This window comes from Plecotus auritus (assembly GCF_963455305.1).
Source record: "Plecotus auritus genome assembly, chromosome: 12".
In the NCBI taxonomy this organism is placed as follows: Eukaryota; Metazoa; Chordata; class Mammalia; order Chiroptera; family Vespertilionidae; genus Plecotus; species Plecotus auritus.
In genome coordinates, this window is record NC_137778.1 from 8,859,124 (window position 1) to 8,875,702 (window position 16,579).

Below are 16,579 nucleotides of genomic sequence, written 5' to 3' on the forward strand. Positions count from 1 at the left end.
CTTAGAGCTTAGGAGATGCACGCCTGTCTCATTATAGGAGACCATTTTTTAACATCTCTGTCCACAGGCCAGTGCCTGGCACGAAGCAAGGACAAAAGGAATGAATGAGTGAATGAATGAGGAGACAGCTGTTCCTTCGGAAGAAGTGGCTGGGTGGGTTCGAGATTTGTGTGTCGTCCTCTTCGGCTACTGGCTATTTGGGTATTGGACTCGGATATGACATGACGGGGTTCTGGTGGTCCACTGGCCCAACTTCAGAGCAGGAGCCCCACTCGGGGGGACAGAAGTAAAGAGACAAGCGAGCCTCTTACTTGAAGAAAGCCAACCTCAGTTCAACTGAGGCCAAACAAAGCCCTGCCTCTCGGCGCCCAGGGGACCCCCAGAATATGTCATCTCACATCCCTGTCTCCTGGATGCTGCGCCTCCCAGCCCATTAGATATGCTGATCTCCAGCTCCAAGCTGGATTAACCAGCCCAGTGGGAGGGGACAGGCATCGTCCAATCTTTATTAGGAGTGAAGGCTATAACCCGCTCTTGCCCAGCTGCCTACAAAGGGATGGAATCTGGGAATTCATTATAGCCCCGCTCATCAAGACAGCCTCGCTGCTCACCCCCTATTAGGTGGGGGAAGGCAAGGGGGCCCATTTCAGCCTCCCCCTCTCCACTTAATGCATCAGAGCCCATTTGTTTGATGTTGGTTCCTCTGGAGCATGGGCCAGGCCGTGGGCCTCAGAGCAATTTGGAGCCACAGCTGCGGCCCAACAGCCTGGCCCCCAGCCCCCACCCCCAGCCCCGCCCTAGAACTTGCTGCTGATTAACCCCAGACCCCACGGCAGAGAAGCTTGGCTTTGTGTAGACCAGGAAGCAGTCTTGTAGGGTCCATGAACCTTCTCAGCCCTGGCTTGGGTTTAATAGGATTTCACCTTACCCACACTCGGTGGGAACTAGAATTCAGACCCCTCAGCCTCACAGGATGAGCTGTGTGGCTGGAGGGCAGGGGAGTATTTCACTGTGAAACAAACAAATTTACTATATATATATATATATATCATCACAATACCCTCTAACAGGGCTGAATCCTATAAAATAGAGGGTTCAGGGATTGATCCGGGCAGGGAGTTTGCAGATAAGCAGCAGGCGAGAGTCCTATATAATGAGGGGAAGGGGCTGATTTTGCAACTCCAGGGGCAGATGAAGAGCCGAGACTGGCAGAGATTAAGAGTTGTGATTCTCCAAGTATGGTCCTTGGACCCACAGCACAGAATCACCGGGAACTTACAGAGATGCGCATGCCAGGGCCCTGCCCTGGTCTCCTGTGTGGGAAACTGGAATCTGTGGTCTCACAAGCCCTCCAGGTGGTCCTGCTGCAGGCCCAAGTGTGAGGACCACTCGATTAGAGAGACACCCTGAGAACACCGGGCACTCTGGGGTGTGACCCTTCCCTGTGCCCCCCAAGTTGTCAATCAAGTCTACCCAGTTAGTGAATTGGCCTCATGTGAGTGGATGCTTTATACAAACTAACAGAGTCGGGGAAGTCCACATCCACATGGATGCAGGGTGAGGCAGAGACCACTGGAGAATGTGGGGGCCAGAGAACAAGCCCCCGGAATTAGCAAAAATGGTGGGAGAGACTGACTTCCACAGACCATGGGATTGGCAGGGACTGATGGCGAAGAGGCCAGAGGCACCAGATGGCATGTGTGTCACGACACACTTAATGACTGGAGGGAAAAGGGGAACTCATAATGTTGACGCTCGCTGACTGTGTGAGGAAGAGTGATGTGCACTTCATGCAAATGATCTCCTTGAACCCTCACACCTGCCCTTGGAGTCAGGTAGCTCTACATCCTGCCGCACAAGAGGACACCGTGGCTCCAAATGGCTGAGTAATTTGCCCAAAGTAAGTGACAAAGCCAGAACTAGCTGCCAGGGCCGTCTGACGCTGCAGCCTCCGCTCTCACCACTGCACGCGATCCCCTCCCTGAGCTCTCACAGCTCCGGTCCACATGGAATCAGTAGGTGCCGTAACCTCCCTGTGGTCATCTGCCCTGAGATTCAGGAGCCCAACTCTCCCATTTAAACACAGGAGAGAAACCACGGCATGAGACTCTCCACACGGACCGCGCCTCTCCCCGGTAGGGGAGTAGCCCGTCATCCACGCAGTCAGCTCTGAGGTCCAGAGGAGCTAAAACAAAGCAAAAAGGCTGTTCCTTCCTCCTGAACAGCCTTGGCCTCCCTCCCAAGTTTTCCGCAGGGCTGTGCCCTGGTGTGGCTGGGCTGCAGAGGCCGCCGGCTAACTCCAGGCAGGGGACACGGGCTGGACTGGACGTGCCCAAGGCCATGAGGCAGTGTGGTCAGCAGGGTCCTCAGAGAGGCCCTCAATTATGTGCCGCAGGTCAGAGGCACAGACTCCAGGGCTGGGGCGAGCCCTGGTCCACCCCCTTGTTCTGTTGTTTCCCAATATTATCTAACGCTGCATCCAAAACTGCCCCGCCCACAGCAAGTAAACCCCCCTCCCTTCCTCATTAGCTAATGCCTCCTTGGGAAAGAATTTCAAATTATGGCCACATTTCAAAGGATGGCCAACTAGACTGCATCTGAAAGGGCTGAGAGTTTTTCTAGGGGGAAAAATGCACAAACTTGAGGTTGATGGAGACTCAGATATGGCGCCAGGCTGCCAAGCTGTGGGGAATGCTGGGCAAAGGGGCAGTGGCCTCTGCCAGCACTTCTGTCTGGGAGAAAGCTGCCCCTCCAGCTCTTGGCCTGAAGCCAGACAATTCGGTCCCTCCCCTACGTCCCTGGCACCTTTCGCGCTGCTGCCCCAGCGCTGGAGCTCAGAGCCCGTGAGTCCAGTATCAAAGAGCCCTGTTTGTTAGTTTCACCACTGATCTCATCCGAAAAATCTGACTGTCCAGCTCAGAGCCTCCCTCACCCCAGCTGCAGGGTCAGGACACAGTGACGTGTCCCACGTGGTCCCCGGGCTGGGGCAGGAGGGAGGATGCTCCTGGGCCCGAGCAGTACCAGGAAGGGGAGCCCATCATCAGAGGGTGACAGTGAGATTCTCAGAGCTGTCCCTGCACCGCCCAAGCCAAGCAAATGATCACAAGTTCATCAATGGATCAAAAAAGATAAACCCACACCCGTGGGCTACAGGATAAGCTCACCTCAACCAGAGGTCCCCAGCAGCCAGCACAGACTAAATGTGGAGATAAGCTGTCCCCCACCCTCACTGTGATGTCATCGAGCCCCCCCTCCTTTGCCTGGACACCACCCAAAGAAAAGATGAAATGTCCTGAGAAGCAATTACTTCCTGTTATTCCAAAGTAGGTTGACAGATGAATACAGATAAATGTCAGATAAACAATGATTTTGTTTTATTTAAAAAAAACACACACAGCCCTGGCCGGTTTGGCTCAGTGAATGGAGTGTCGGCCTATTCACTGGTTGGATTCGGGTCAAGGGCACAGACCTTGGTTGCAGGCTCCTCCCTGGCCCCGGGCCCTGGTCAGGGCTCGTGCAGGAGGCAACCAATGGATGTGTTTCTCTCACATCTTTGTTTCTCTCTGTCTTTCCCTCTCTCTTCCACTTTCCCTAAAAATCAATGGAAAAATATCCTTGGGTGAGGATTAATAACAACAAAAATACACAAATTTACAAATATACTCATTCTGAGCCAGATAGAGAGAGTTTGGGATTTCCAGCTGCCCTAGACTCTGGGGTCCTCCAGCCTCCCACGGAAGCAGACACGGGAGCTGTGCTGGGCTTGGGGAAGGTGGGGGTTGAAAGAGGGAATTCTCAGCAATCTCATCCGATCCTAAATTGAAGTCTATGTAGGTATAACTTTAGTTTCCACGGGCAGGCAGACCCCAGAGGAGGGTGGAGCTCTGGGCACCCTCTCCTCGAGCCTCACATCCGCCCCTTCCATTTCCGATGCCCCAGCCCTTCCTCAGAGCTGTCAGGCACGCTCTCGCGGGTCCATCAGCGGCTTTTAGAGGAGGCCCCGGCTTTCATCCTATTAGTGAGCCCGGGAGTAATTATGACTTCATTAGCCAAATAGGTTCTTGGTTCAGAGACTTCCCCCCAGAAAACAAAACACACACCCGCTTTCCCTTTATCTGAAGTCTGTCCCCTGGGCGGCAGCTAACAATGCAGCAGGGCCCCAGGGAAACTGGAAAGGGGAAGAAGCCAGGGATGGCTGGCCAAGGGGGAGAGGCCCTTCGCCCCCCTCCTTGGCGGCGCATCTGTTGGTTGGCTGGCCCCTGGAGAGATTTTTGACAGGAAGAAGGATGGCACTCCAGCAAATGAGAGGCATGACCCCTGCATCTGTCTGCGGCCCCTCTGGCCCTGCTAGCCCTTCCAATCACAGGATGGCCTTCTGCGGATGGCCGGGCACTTCCCTCTGGCAAGTGCCCAGTGACCTCCAGAGCACCCCTGGCTCCTCTTCCCCCAATGCCAGGGGCAAGGAAGCAGAGGGTCTGCCACCTAAGGACAACGCTGTGCCCCAGGACCAGTTGGTTGGGAGAACCTTGGTCAGCCTCGGCCACCAGACCAGGCAGGCAGGTCCCTGGCACCTGGGAGAGATGCCACTGCTTCTCTGTCACTTTCCAGGCATCCCACACCTCAGTATTAGAAAGAGTTTTCTTCAGGCCAATTAGGTTGCAATTAAAACCATCCCCCCTTGGGAAACTGCTTATTGTCCTCTTTTCCTATTCTTTTAATAGGCTTTAGGGCATGGAGTCCAATCCTCCCGCCTCTAGCTGGCTCTACCCAGAACCTCCCTCAGTTACCGCCAGCCACCAGGATGTGCCAGCTCCGGCCACTCCCATTGCCCGCCCTCCACAGGAGAAGGTGCAGGCTCCTGCAGGTCCTCAGACCCAGGCCTCTTTGTCCATGCAGCGTCCGAGAGAGCTGGCTGCTGCTGCTGGGGCTTTGCAAAGAGCAGCTGGTGAATTCTCATTCTTGCTGAGGGTCCCTCTGCCTGGGTCCTCGGCCGGCAAGAAGCCATCTGCTGGGGCTGGACCCAGAGGCAGGAGGATGGATGAGATGACCTCCCGACAGCCCTGCCACTTACCAGACTCCACGCTCTGCACAGCCTGGCCTGGCCCTGGCCCTGACCCTAACCTGACCCCGTTCTACCCCCAGGCCTGACAGCTCTGCCTCTGCCCCCTTCCCCCCAATCCCAGTCCACAGTCAGCCAGGGGCCAGGCAGGAGGACCCCTGCTCCTCGCCCTTCAAGGAAAGGGAGTCCCCAGAGACCGTCCCAGCTGTACACACTGCGCCCCTGCTCGTGTCCCCCGAAAGCAACCGTCCTTTTGTTCATTCTGCAATTTCCCAAAGTGCCAGGAGCATTTCATCTGACAGTCAGCGCATCTGTTCCTCTCACTCTCCAGAAGGTCGGGTGGGAACCGTGCCAGCCCCTTCCCTGAGGCTCCCCCTGCCTCACACTCCTTCCACCAGTTTGGGTGCCCTGCTCACCTGGTCCCCTGGGAGCACCTCCAGTGCCTCTCTGCATCCCTGTGCCCTGACACGGCACCCCCTTGGCCAGGGCTGGCAGGCTTGATAACCATCGCCCCTTCTGGGGCCATGTCACCTGCCCAAGCGGATGGGTACTGTTCCTGGTCCTCGGGGGACTGCAGGGAAAGAGGCTATTCTTCCATTGGTGGCCTGCCCAAGGCCCCTCTAGATATAGGAGCCTCGGGGGGCCAAGGAGAGAGGGTGTCTCATGCTTGGTCCTTTGCCTTGCCCTCTCTACACACGGCCTTTGGGCTGCTCGCTTCCAAAGCAGTGGAAGTTACGGCTGGTTCCTCAGCCCAAAAGCCCCCCAGGAATCTGGCTTGCCCCTGTCCCGAGCTTCTGCATGTGGTGCTCGCCCTCCGCACCACTGACACCCGGGGCTGGGTAATTCCTAGGTGTGGGCTGCCCTATGCATTACAGCCTCTACCAACTAGAGGCCAGAAATACGTATCGCAAGAACCAAACGTTATCTCCAGACATGGCCACATGTCCCCTCGCTGAAAATCACTGAGCTAAGGCACAAAGGAAACCTGACAGCTGAGTGTCAGTGATTGACACCCCAGCTCCCGCCTTTCTGATGCCCAGGCTGCAGGTGACGGAGGGATGGCCTAGGGAGGGGCTGGCAAAGGTTTCCTGTGAAGGGCCAGATGGTAAATATCGTCAGCTTTGCACACCATCCAGTCCCTGTTGTGACTACTCAGCTGCTGGTGTAGCACGGACGCGGCCAGACAATACGTAAATGAACAAGCGTGGCTGTGCGCCAATAAATCTTTATTTATGAACAGTGAGATTTGAATTTCATATTATTTTCATGAAACATGTTTCTCTTCCTTTCTTTCCAACCATTTAAAAATGCAAAACCCGGGCTTAGCACATATACCACACCCCTGGCTTCCAGGATCTCAGAGGGATCAAACATCACGGCCCCTTAACAAAGCCAAGGGCAGAGGCTCAAGTTGAAAATGGGTCCTGCTCCTTTGAGAGTGTGGGGGAGTCAATGACCCCAGATCGCTTTGGCCCAGAAATGCCGGTACTGTTCTTAGTGGGGTAACCCCACTGACCTCAGCAAGACCCACTACATAATTTTCAGCGCCCAGCGTAAAAGGAGAATGCTGGGGCCCTTCTTCCAAAAGGAGAGCGTCCAACCAAGCAGGGACCTTCTGAGCACAGACCCGTGAGGCTACAGGCTGCACACCGATGAGGCGGCCCTAGCGCTCAGCCTTCTCCCAGGAAGACCTGCGTCCTGCTCAGAGCCTCGGCCGGACAGGGGGCTGGCACTTCAGGCTGGTTCTCTGACCCTGGGGGACAGCTCCTCCCTCAGGCCTCAGGCTGCGCTGCCATATGCGACTGTGTCCTGCAGGTGACATGGGCTGAGTTGGTGAATGGGGGCGTGAAGCTAGCCCTGCTCCCCTTGCCAAGCGGCATATCCAGTTCAATGCCACACCCGCTTGTGGGAATTTGCACTAAATGGGCAGGTACTGGCCCTGCCTCCAGGCACCCAGGAAGTGGAAAGAAGTCGCCCACTCCACCCAATTGGGTCCTCTTCTACCCCCATTCTAATCCCCTGAGAGAAATAGATGACCTGTTCATCAATCCATTTAATAAATGGATGCAGAGCCCCTGACGCTTTTCTGAGGACATAAACACTCAAGGTGCAGGGTGAAGACACCCCATCACCGTACAGATTAGTCAGAGGGAAGCCTAGGAAGGGACAAGGACACCAAAGAGGGACACCTGGTGCCTAAGAGAGAGCCAGGCACGTTAGCTTCCTGAAGGTGACCCCTGGGCCAATTCTTGAGGACAAGGAGATTGAGCCAGGTACACCTAAGGGAGGGGTGACTATCCAAACAGGATGAAGAGAGTAACACGAGAGACTCCGGCCCTTCCCGGAAGGACAGGCAGGGCGAGAGGGCTGCAGTGAGCTGGGGAAAGGCAAGGGAAGAGAGCAGAGCGAAAGAGGGGGCCGGTGGCAGTGAGGCCCGTGTCCTGGGAAGGAGCCCGGCAACCTGGGCAAGGGAAGCTAAAGAACTGTTAGCAGGAGCGTGACCCGGTCTGACTTGTGTGTTAGGTAGCTCACTCTGGCTGAACCCTGAGGGTGGTGGGAGGGGCTGATCCTGGACCCCAGGAGCCTGGTGAGGACAGGTAGGCAGAGTTCAGGTGGAACTGGAAAGGGTCAGGGTGAGACTGTGGCAGGAGGCTGGGGGGCATGTGTGGGAGACGCCTTGGGGAGGCAGGGGGGCAGGACTAAGCAGTGGTCACCACGGTTCTCCTGAGAAACAGAACCAGGAGGGTGTGTGTGTGCGTGTCATACGCACATATCATATATAATGTGTGTGTGTGTGTGTGTGCATAGATACATATACACACACGATTTATTTCGAGGCATCAACTTAAACAATTGTGGGGGCTGGCGATTCGTTTTCGGAAGGCAGCCAGCAGGCTGCACACTCAGGCAAGAGCTGGTGCTGCGGGATTCCTTCTTCCTCAGGAAAACCTCGGTTGTGTTTTTAAGGCCCTTCAACTGATTGGATGAGGCCCACACACATTATGAAAGGAACTCTCCACTTAAAGTCAACTGATTATGATGTTAGCCCAGGGGTGGGCAAACTTTTTGACTCGAGGGCCACAATGGGTTCTTAAACTGGACCGGAGGGCCGGAACAAAAGCATGGATGGAGTGTTTGTGTGAACTAATATAAATTCAAAGTAAAGGAGCGGAGGGGAGAGCAAGAGAACCTTCTGCTCTTTCGGCTCCGCGGGCCGGATAGAACAGCTGAACGGGCCGGATCCGGCCCACGGGCCGTAGTTTGCCCACGGCTGTGTTAGCCACATCTATAAAATACCTTCTCAGCAATACCTAGCTCAGTGCTTGGTTAAACAGCTGGGTACGGTCGCCTAGCCCAGCCCACACATAAAACTGACCACGGGAGTGGGGGTTTGGTTCCCTCTAGAGATGTGAGAGGCCCAGGAGCATCCAGGAGATGTCTAGCTGGCCAGTGCAGGTCTGAGCCAGGCTTCAGGGTGCTTCCCGGTCCTCCTCACCTCTCCTTAGACTAGCCGCCTCTGTTCCTTCCACCCTCCCTGCCACCAAAAGTGGACTTTCCGAAGCACACATCCCAGCCAGTCTTTGCTTGGTCAGACCCTCCAGGAGCCCCCGGTGCTCTCGGGCAAAGCCCCCACAGGGCTCATGAGGCTCCTCCTGGACTGGCCTGTCTCCCTCCCCGAGCCTCATTGCTTCCTCGAACCCTCCGCTCCAGACATGCCGACGGACTCCTTCCCCAAACTCGCCATGCTCTGCCAGCGGCTGCCTTTGCCCCAGCTGCTGCTTCTCCCTGGGACCACAGCCTCCTTACCTCCACGCAGCCCGTGCCACATACACCTGGTCTACCTGGTGAGCTCAGCTAAAATGTGTTTCTCTGTTTCTGAGACTCGCTAGGCCAAGGCATGATAGTCTGTGCAAACTTGGGTGACAGAACTTAGACCCGATTGTGTTTTGATTATGTTTACATGTCATCCAGTCATTACACTGTGATCTCCTCAAGAGGACACACCACGCCCGGCCGATGTAGCTCAGTTGGTTGGGCAATGTCCTGTGCACCAAAAGGCTGCCTGTTCAATTCCCAGTCAGGGCACATGCCTGGGTGGCAGGGTCCATATCTGGTTGGGGCAAGTATGGAAGGCAACTGATCCATGTTTCTCTCTCACATCGATGTTTCTCTCTCTCTCTCTCTCTCTCTCTAGCTCTCTCTCTCCCTCTATTAAATAATTAATTAATTAATTAAGCTTATCTCTTTTTAAAAAATGAGTACAGACCATGTCTTATTCTCCTAGTACTTGGTCCAGTGCTTGGTACAAGAGGTACTCAGTGTTTGCCTATTGGATGGATGGATGGATGGATGGATGAACTGATGGATGAATACAACAATTTTCTAATCATTTCTGGCCAACACTTCTTTGTTCCAGGCACTGTGCTAGGAGCTCTAAGTCCTGAATAAACATAGGCTCTTGGTTGCAGGCCACAGCAGCAGACTTTGGCCACCACAACAGAAAAAAGATTTCACCAGAAGTCCATCAGGTGAATTGCAGAATCCCTGGGAAGACTAAAGGAGCCAACTCTGAAATGGGCAGAAACCGAGGGAGACTAACCATCAGAGATGACATCCCTTCACTGGACACTCCTCCCAAGGGAGCCAGAACCTTGCCATCCCCACTGTCCTCTCCACCACTGTCCACCGCACCTGGTCCACATAGCCCTTTGAGGCAGTCTCACCTCTGCTTACAGATGAGAAGCCCAAGGCCACATGGCCAGTCAACAGAGGGCACAACTGGAATCTGACTTCAAAGCCACAGACTCCCACTGTGCTCTGCACAGTCTCCTTCCAGGCACCACTCCCTGTTCTTAGTAAATACAGCTTCCCAGGTAGCATGCGACCCAGCAGCCAGGAAAGTCTAACGTGCTAGCTTTTGTGTAGCTACATATTTTGGGTATGTTTTTGGCCCCGACACATTGCATTGGGGAAATATAAAGACAGCCACGTCGGCACAGGAAGTCGGAGTAATTAGAGAGAGGTCTGTGCACTGACATGGTTGATTGCAGTGGCTTCCAGGAGGCTGGACATCAGACATGCAGGGAAACGGATCTGGCCGGAGGCTCGGGGAGGCCTGCAGAATCTGGCCAAGGATTCCCAGTGTCTTCACCTGCCCCTCCCTGCTCCCACATTTCACAACTGCCCTCAGCCACCCTATGCAGGCTGAGGGAAGAACACGCCGGCCGCGCCTCTGCCGCCAGCCCCCATGCCTGGTCACAGCAGCTCCCTACCCGGCCGGATGTCGGATGTCCTTGGCAGACCCAGCTGCCCCAGTGATGTTGGCTGCGGAGCTCAGATCAGGGAACCCAACCTTAGTCTCAGCTCTCCCTCCACTGCTCTGTGACCTTGACCCCAATCATTTGACCTTCTGGGCTCTGGTTTCCCTATGCTTTCTCCCCTCCCTCCCCCACCTCTTCCATCTCTCACACTGGCCAAATTATTTCAGAAAAAAGAACTCGGGTTTCTTTGAGCTCTTTGGAGAGACCACATAAACGCAAGGCATTATTAGCATCATTACTATTAAATATTAATAATGGCATTAGCATTGTCTATTATAAGCCTGAAAAAGAGGTTCCAAGAGCCCTGGGTAGAAATGGCTAAGAGAATAATTAGGCCCTTCAGGCCACAGACCTTTCAGGTCCTCCAGTGAAATTAGAAAGGCAAATGAGATTTCCCCTTCAGCAGCCCCTGCTCAGTTCAACGCGGCTCCTCCTGGCCCCACACAACTCATGCTCTTTCCAGCCCCCTACACCCCATGCCACGACTGCATTCCCACCCCCCTCTGCCTGTCCAGGCCTACTTTAGGATGTGCCCCCCACCCCAACCGAAGCCTTCACCCATGCCCAGCTCGCTCTCTCCCCACCACCTGAACTGTTCCAGCGGTTATTCCCTTCTGCTCATCACCCCATCAGCCAGTGTTCACTGAGTCTCCACCATCCGCCAGGCATTGTGCTGAGCAGGAGGGGTGCAGGAAAACAGAGACAATAATGAGATCATCGCTACCTTCAGAGACTTCTTAGGGGAGACTGCATAGGGAATAAAATCTGTATTTTGTATGACATTTGGCTAAATGCTCAAGCCATCCTAAGTAGGAATAGGATTATTCCCATTTTACAGATGCGGAAAAGGATTCCTCCATCCATTAAGTGTGTTCAGTGGTCTGCCCAATGTCATCCACTAGGAGTGACGGAGCTGAGGAGTCCATTCTCCTGCCCTCAAAGCCTGAGCCATCCCAGCCATCGCAGCAGAGAGGAGCCCGGCAGCAGGCATACATCCCTGTGCTGCGGCTGGGAGGCTGAACCCCAAAAAGGCCCAAAGGGAAGAGCTGACATTTACTGAGTACTTGCTATGTGTTTGGCACTGGGCTAGATACTTCAAGGGTAACTCAGTGCTCACAGCTGCTCAGTGAGGTTTGTGTCTTAATCCCAATTTTCCAGGTGAGTGACCTGGGCCTTTGAGGAAGTGAGTGGCTGGGCCCAGGGCCACACAACTCATAAATAGCACGCCTGCCTGTTAAGCTGGCCTGAGTTTGGAGCTTTGCCCAACCTGCTTCGTCGCTCTTCCCTGCAGCTGCGGGTGAACTGTCCTGGGACCACAATCCGGCTGCTTCCAGAAAGACTGAAGACAGGCCACCTCCTATGGCTCTCGAACCCCCACCGCTTGAGGCCCAGAAGCTGCTCCATGGACCTGTGGTCTCCGGGAGCTCTAGAAAAGTGACTGAAGCCTGAACCCCAGACAACGGTGCTGGTGGTCAGAGGCCAGGACAGGAGAGTGAGGCTGAGACTGATGAGGAAAGACATCGCAGAGCCCCACTGTCCCTGGGCTGGGCTCCAGGCCCTTCCTGCACTCCCTTGCTGTTGACTTGGTGGGGCTGCGGGAGGCGGGAGCAGATGATCTGAGAAGGGTTGGGTGACCCTCAAGATGCCTTTTGGGAGGCAGTGCCCTTGGCGGTCCCAGCTCTGCCGGGATGGAACAGACAGTGTTTGGATGGAACAGACCCAGGGACGCCCCTTCTTCCAGCTTCCGGCCACTCTCCTGCGTCTTATCCAGTCAACCACCTTCAGAACCACCTCTGAGAGCAGCCAACACACCTGATTTATTTCTACCTTAATCCTCATTGCCGAACCACCACAAGCTCCCAAATCCGTCAGCATTATTCTACCAGGGTGGAGGTTGTGGTCAGCCGCCTGGCCCCCCTGCCTCTGCGGGCCCCCCACACCTACCTCTCTCTGGGCTTCTATTTCGACCTGGACCTGGACAATGTGGCTCTGGAGGGCTTGGGCCACTTCTTCTGCGAGTTGGCTGAAAAGCGCGAGGGCGCTGAGCGTCTCTTAAAGTTGCAAACCCAGCGCGGTGGCCGCACTCTCTCCCAGGACGTGCTGAGGCCCCCCCAAGATGAGTGGGCAGAACTCAGGGCGCCAGGGAAGCCACCCTGGCCTTGGAGAGGAGCCTGACCCAGGCCCTGTGGACCTGCGTGCCCTGGTTCTGCCCACTGACCCTCAGCTCTGACTTCCTGCAGAGCCACTTCCGGGTGAGGAGGTGAAACTCATCAAGAAGAGGGGCCACACCTGGCTCCCCTCCACAGGCTGCCGGCCCCCAGGCTGGGCGAGTGTCTCTTGGAAAGGCTCCCCCTCCAGCACAGCTAGGAGCCTGTGGAGCCCAGAGGCCTTTGAGGGGCCCCTCTGCATCCCCTGGTGTCTGCCTTTTGCCTGAGCCTCTCCCGAAACTACTAGCCATTCTTTTAACCACCCTGAAGCCCTCTCCCAGGCATTGGACCAAATGGAAACAATAAAGCTTTTTGCAGGGGGGTGGGGCGGGGAGCCTTTTGGGAGCTCCCACTCTGAAGCCAATTCATGTTTACAGGCGACCAGTGGCCCATTTGATTAGCTGCCCACTCATCTTCACTGGCCCTTCTTTGTCCGGCCTGGGAGTCTGTGGGGACTCCACTTGGGATGGGACGTCCCGCTCGGTACAACATGGAGACGCATTGGTTAGCCACAGAGAGCAGAGGTGCCCCTTACAGGCAGTTGTACTGAGGATTCCGGGACCTGGCAGACACCAAAACAGAGGAAAGCGTCCTCCCCGGCTGCGCCCCTCCGAAGGCAGGTGCCGGCAGCTAGAGCCCAGGGCATCGTGGTTAAGCCATGGAGGCTGGAGCCAGACCAGCAGGCTCCATGTGCCGACTGTTTGCTTGGAGCAAGTTCCCCAGTCTCTCAGCATCACCTGTAAAATGAAAGCAATAGCAACAACCCTTACGCCGTGATGGATCATTCCGGTAAAGCACTTAGCAAAGCTTCTGACACATTGGAGACACTCAGATAATTATTAATAATTTATACAAAATTAATACGACATCATAAAATATTCTGGTTGTTATCAGGCTAATGGACCCCACAAGCAAAACTCAGCCTGGACCCTCAAATGTTCACCCCACTTGTTTGTCAGAAACCACAGGGGTTGGCAGTGAGGACCCCAATAACCCTCCAAGCTCATTGTACCAGGCTCAGGTGAGAGCTTGGAACCAGTGAGAAGAGAGAACTTGGGAAGTGTCTCCCCAAAGCCAGGCCTGGGCTTAGCACTGCTCTCAGTTTTCACTTTTGTTGTTGTTGCTCATCCTCACCTGAGGACATTTTCCCACTGGTTTTCAGAGAGCGTAGAGAAGGAAGGGGGAGAGACATTGATGTGAGAGAGATGCATCCATTGGTTTCAGCCGGGGATCGAGCCTGCAACCAACGGACATGCCCTTGACCCGGAATCAGATCTGGGACCCTTCAGACCAAGGGATGCTCTATCCACTGAGCTAAACCGGCTAGGGCAGATTTCACTTCTTGCAGCTGCCCAGCCCACCTGCGGGGGGGGGGGGGGGCGGGGGCGCAGGGGGGGTGTGCAGGCTGCAGAGGAATTGAGGGGACCTTTGAGACCAGTCACCTGCCCTAACTGGGAGGGAGCTGTGACCCACCCCAAGGGCCCTGCCCTCACCACAGGGCAGCAGCTGTCCGACAATAACCACAAAAACAGCTGTCTCCATCGAAATCAGCCCTTGCAAGCATTCCAAACCCTTGGTCCCCGAGTCAGCCAAGCCCCTGGCCAGCACCACTCCCCACCCCCACCCACACACACAGCAGAGGTGCCGCCGCTTCCCTGGGCACCACTTTCTGCCTGGGGAGACTTGAAGCCTCTCTGCAGGGCCTGGGCTAACCTGGGCAGCGTCAGAGGGCAAGACTCACCACAGGCGCTCAGGGCCAATGTGCCAGCCCCAGTAAGACAGACAGAGAGACAGAGAGACAAGGCTTCAGTGGGCAGAGGCAGGGAAGGGAAGGCACCTGGGAGGGATCTGTAGAGAGGCATTCCCAGCTAAAGGCGGTCACTGGCATGATCGATCGGACGTCTCTCCGCCTGAAACAAAGAAGACTGTCTCCCGAGTTGGGAAAGCACTTGGAGGGGAGCAGACAGATGGAGGGCAGAGCACCTGGGACCTGGGCAGGCATCCTGGCCCTGGGAGGCTGGGCAGCGACTCCTCCTTCTCCAGGCTCCCCACTCAGCCCCGCTCTGTCCCAAGCCCCTGTGACCCGCTCTACTCAGGAAGACACGCGGCCACGCTCCAGGCTGGACAGGTACAGCCATTGAGGCTCTGAGACCAGCCTGGTCCTGCCGGTCCTGTTTCAGCATCTGGACCGCTCACGGGTCTTGCCTGTGTGACTGGACAGCAGGTGGACAGAGGGGGGTGAGACAACAGTGACAGCCTGATGGGGCCGACTGCTGCCACAGATGGCTGGTCCCTCTGCTTCTGGGCACACACCCCCCGCTCATGACAGGAGCAGAGCAGGAGAGATATTGCCCACCTGGGCAAGCACCCAGCATCTCAGAGCTGGCAGTGAACTTGGCCCTTCGGGTCCAAGTGTGGCTCGGAGAGGACAGCGCACTTAGCCTAGCACCCACAGCCAATCAGCAGAGCCCAGCCTACCCTTCAGAGCACCAGGCCCCCCACCTAGGGAGCTTTCTGTGGCACCACACTGCTGGTTGATTAAAAGGAAGCGTGGATCCATCGGTGCTGATGTGGGACGTGTCCCAAGATCTATTATAGTTCAAAGTATTTTGCAAATCATGATGCATTGTGCGATTCATTTTCATAAAATAATACTAATAATCCATGTAATGATATACATGGAATAATAAACACGGAGGCACGAAACTCAAATTTGTTAAGGGACTTTTACTATTTATTTTTAATTTTCCTCTCATGTTTGGATCATTAGACAAAGAGCCGTGTGACTTTTGATCAGGGAAACAATAAAGATGAACATGTGGGGTGACCTCGAAGGAGCCCTCCACCCTACCCGCCCTGCTCGACAAGCTGGAGATTTCTGCTTTGCATCCCTTCCTCTGATTTCTGGGGAAACGAGGAGTTTGGCTCCAGGAGTCTCCAGGGGTTTGAAGAGCAAGAACCACTTTCTTCTCCCTCTGCAGCCCACCCCTCTGCAGCCCCTTCAGCTCTGGGCTGGGTGGGATGGGGGAGGGGGGCGGGTGTGGAGGGAGCAGGCCAGACAGCGCCCTTGAGCTGAGCCGCCCATGCATATGGAAGACGGGGGCACTCTGGCTCGCTCTGGTCCTTAAATGACAGCAAATGAGGTAAAGCCAGGAGGGTGGGGACGGGAAGGGGGTGGGAGGGGGGCAGAGGAAGTCATCTCCAGGGCCCGAGCGTTGGCTGAGGACAGGAGCCAGCCAGTGAGCGGAGCCTGGGAGAGGGAGGAGCACATCTTGATGCAGAGATGCTGCAGTGGCTCCGGGCGCGCACACACACCAGCGCCCTCGCCCGCCACCGCCGCCAGGGCTGCCGCCACCGCGCCAGGACAGCAGCGAGCAGCTGAGGGAGCCGGGGAGGAGAAGCGGCCGGCCCAGAGGGCTGGTGGCCGGGCTAGCTCTGACTCATCGCCTCGGGCAGTGTCCACCTGCCCCAGCCAACACCCCTCTTTCACCCCAGGTAGGTGCCAACCAATTTTGTCTCCTCTCGCTGCGCTGCCTGCCGCTGCGGCTGCTGCCGGGGGACTCCCCAGGGTGTCATTGTGGGCAGGCACTCAGTGCCCTTGCAACTTAGGAGGGGCAGGGGCAGGGAGGGAACCCCCGCTTTGGGCGGGGGGCCAGTCTGACTTCTCACCACTGGGACTGGAAGTCCCCTCTGCCCTGTCTACATGGGTGGCATCCTGCAGGGCCCAGCAGGCCCCGCCTGGCCAGGAAGCTGGCCTCCTGCAGTGTGTCCAAGAATTTAAGCCGGTCCGGCCACTGGCTGACAGCAGCAAATGCCTTAAGAGGGGCCAGTGGCTGTGGACCCTGCCCCGGCCCTCAGTCCAGGACCAGAAAGTCCCAGAGGCCATGCCCCAGACCCTGGCCTGCCCCCAGATCTCCCGGATGGAATGGTACTAACTGTCTAGGCTGGAGGCCCCCCGGTCTGCCTCTGCAGGGTGACCTCTTTGCAAAGTC

General features: G+C 55.9%; 1 protein-coding gene across 1 annotated transcript in view; it reads left to right on the forward strand.

Annotated features, from left to right (window-relative positions):
- Positions 1-15,862: 15,862 nt before the first annotated feature.
- Positions 15,863-16,579, forward strand: part of CNTN2 (contactin 2) — a gene marked incomplete at its 5' end in the record, with an annotated part of 29,151 nt that continues 28,434 nt past the window's right edge. The window contains 4 exon segments of the mRNA XM_080647301.1: positions 15,863-15,891; positions 15,893-15,974; positions 15,976-16,008; positions 16,010-16,082. Coding sequence (XP_080503427.1) covers positions 15,863-15,891; positions 15,893-15,974; positions 15,976-16,008; positions 16,010-16,082 — 217 coding nt within the window.